Here is a 2,500-nt window from a genome sequence, read left to right on the forward strand (position 1 = left end):
TCCCTGTGCGTACACTAGTTCTACATTCCGTGCTTACGTGTGGAAATAGAACATGTTCTACGCACAAATTGATGAATGAGGGCCCTGGTGTTTGACGAGACTCTGGGATTTGAACCTACCTGCTGTTTGACAAGACTCTGGGATTTGAACCTACCTGCTGTTTGACGAGACTCTGGGATTTGAACCTACCTGGTGTTTGACGAGACTCTGGGATTTGAACCTACCTGCTGTTTGACGAGACTCTGGGATTTGAACCTACCTGCTCTGTGATGAGACTCTGGGATTTGAACCTACCTGGTGTTTGATGAGACTGGGATTTGAACCTACCTGGTGTTTGATGAGACTCTGGGATTTGAACCTACCTGCTCTGTGATGAGACTGGGATTTGAACCTACCTGCTCTGTGATGAGACTGGGATTTGAACCTACCTGGTGCTGTGTGATGAGACTCTGGGTCGCCAGGTGGTTCTTGCCGTACTCCTCAGTATTAAGCAGCAGCAGAATCTCTGACAGTCTGGACTCCAGCTCTGCACAGTCGAACAGGATCTACACAGAACCAGGGAGACGGTGAGCCAAAGAGCCATATTAACCCCTGTGTGGTGTTCTGGTCTGTGTGGTGTTCTGGTCTGTGTGGTGTTCTGGTCTGTGTGGTGTTCTGGTCTGTGTGGTGTTCTGTGTGGTGTTCTGGTCTGTGTTCTGGTCTGTGTGATGTTCTGGTCTGTGTTCTGGTCTGTGTGGTGTTCTGGTCTGTGTGGTGTTCTGGTCTGTGTTCTGGTCTGTGTGGTGTTCTGGTCTGTGTTCTGGTCTGTGTGGTGTTCTGGTCTGTGTGGTGTTCTGGTCTGTGTGGTGTTCTGGTCTGTGTTCTGGTCTGTGTTCTGGTCTGTGTTCTGGTCTGTGTGGTGTTCTGGTCTGTAGGGCCCGTATTCAATGTTTACTAAAGGAGAAATGATACATTTCAATTTTTCAACCTGAGACTCATTGGCCTTGTTCTGTGAAGAACATTTAAAAGAACACATGTTCATTGAGTGCTCCCTGTGCCTCAATGCCTAAGGAGAACACCATGCAATGGTTAAAGGAGAACACCACACCAGGGTTAAAGGAGAACACCACACCAGGGTTAAAGGAGAACACCACACCAGGGTTAAAGGAGAACACCACACCAGGGTTAAAGGAGAACACCACACAAGGGTTAAAGGAGAACACCACACCAGGGTTAAAGGAGAACACCACACCAGGGTTAAAGGAGAACACCACACCAGGGTTAAAGGAGAACACCACACCAGGGTTAAAGGAGAACACCACACAAGGGTTAAAGGAGAACACCACACCAGGGTTAAAGGAGAACACCACACCAGGGTTAAAGGAGAACACCACACCAGGGTTAAAGGAGAACACCACACAATGGTTAAAGGAGAACACCACACAAGGGTTAAAGGAGAACACCACACCAGGGTTAAAGGAGAACACCACACCAGGGGTTAAAGGAGAACACCACACCAGGGTTAAAGGAGAACACCACACCAGGGGTTAAAGGAGAACACCACACCAGGGTTAAAGGAGAACACCACACAGGGGTTAAAGTAGAACACCACACAGGGGTTAAAGGAGAACACCACACCAGGGTTAAAGGAGAACACCACACAAGGGTTACAGGAGAACACCACACCAGGGTTAAAGGAGAACACCACACCAGGGTTAAAGTAGAACACCACACAGGGGTTAAAGGAGAACACCACACCAGGGTTAAAGGAGAACACCACACCAGGGTTAAAGGAGAACACCACACCAGGGTTAAAGGAGAACACCACACAAGGGTTAAAGGAGAACACCACACCAGGGTTAAAGGAGAACACCACACAGGGGTTAAAGGAGAACACCACACCAGGGTTGAAGGAGAACACCACACCAGGGTTAAAGGAGAACACCACACAGGGGTTAAAGGAGAACACCACACCAGGGTTAAAGTAGAACACCACACCAGGGGTTAAAGGAGAACACCACACCAGGGTTAAAGGAGAACACCACACCAGGGTTAAAGGAGAACACCACACCAGGGGTTAGAGGAGAACACCACACCAGGGTTAAAGGAGAACACCACACCAGGGGTTAAAGGAGAACACCACACCAGGGTTAAAGGAGAACACCACACCAGGGTTAAAGGAGAACACCACACCAGGGGTTAGAGGAGAACACCACACCAGGGTTAAAGGAGAACACCACACCAGGGTTAAAGGAGAACACCACACCAGGGGTTAAAGGAGAACACCACACCAGGGTTAAAGGAGAACACCACACCAGGGGTTAAAGTAGAACACCACACAGGGGTTAAAGGAGAACAGCACCACACGGTGGTTAAACAGTGCTACAGCACTACGTACCTGTTCTCTGGTGACGGCTCTGCAGAGGTGAGCCGCTCTCTTCTCACAGACCTCCTCCAGATCCTGCCACTCTGCACTCAGGTGACCACACCTAGTGTTACATCCATTACACTTTAGTCCGTT

At 49.4% G+C, this 2,500-nt stretch overlaps 1 protein-coding gene across 1 annotated transcript in view; it reads right to left on the reverse strand.

Annotated features, from left to right (window-relative positions):
• Positions 1 to 2,500, reverse strand: part of sptbn5 (spectrin, beta, non-erythrocytic 5) — a gene marked incomplete at both ends in the record, with an annotated part of 191,394 nt that overhangs the window by 100,890 nt on the left and 88,004 nt on the right. Inside the window, 2 exons of the mRNA XM_084308563.1 lie at positions 429 to 545; positions 2,378 to 2,468. Of these exons, the coding sequence (XP_084164689.1) occupies positions 429 to 545; positions 2,378 to 2,468 (208 nt within the window). The remainder of the gene's footprint in view (positions 1 to 428; positions 546 to 2,377; positions 2,469 to 2,500) is intronic.

The sequence above is a fragment of the Notolepis coatsorum genome, assembly GCF_963971535.1.
Source record: "Notolepis coatsorum genome assembly, chromosome: 2".
NCBI classification, from domain to species: domain Eukaryota; kingdom Metazoa; phylum Chordata; class Actinopteri; order Aulopiformes; family Paralepididae; genus Notolepis; species Notolepis coatsorum.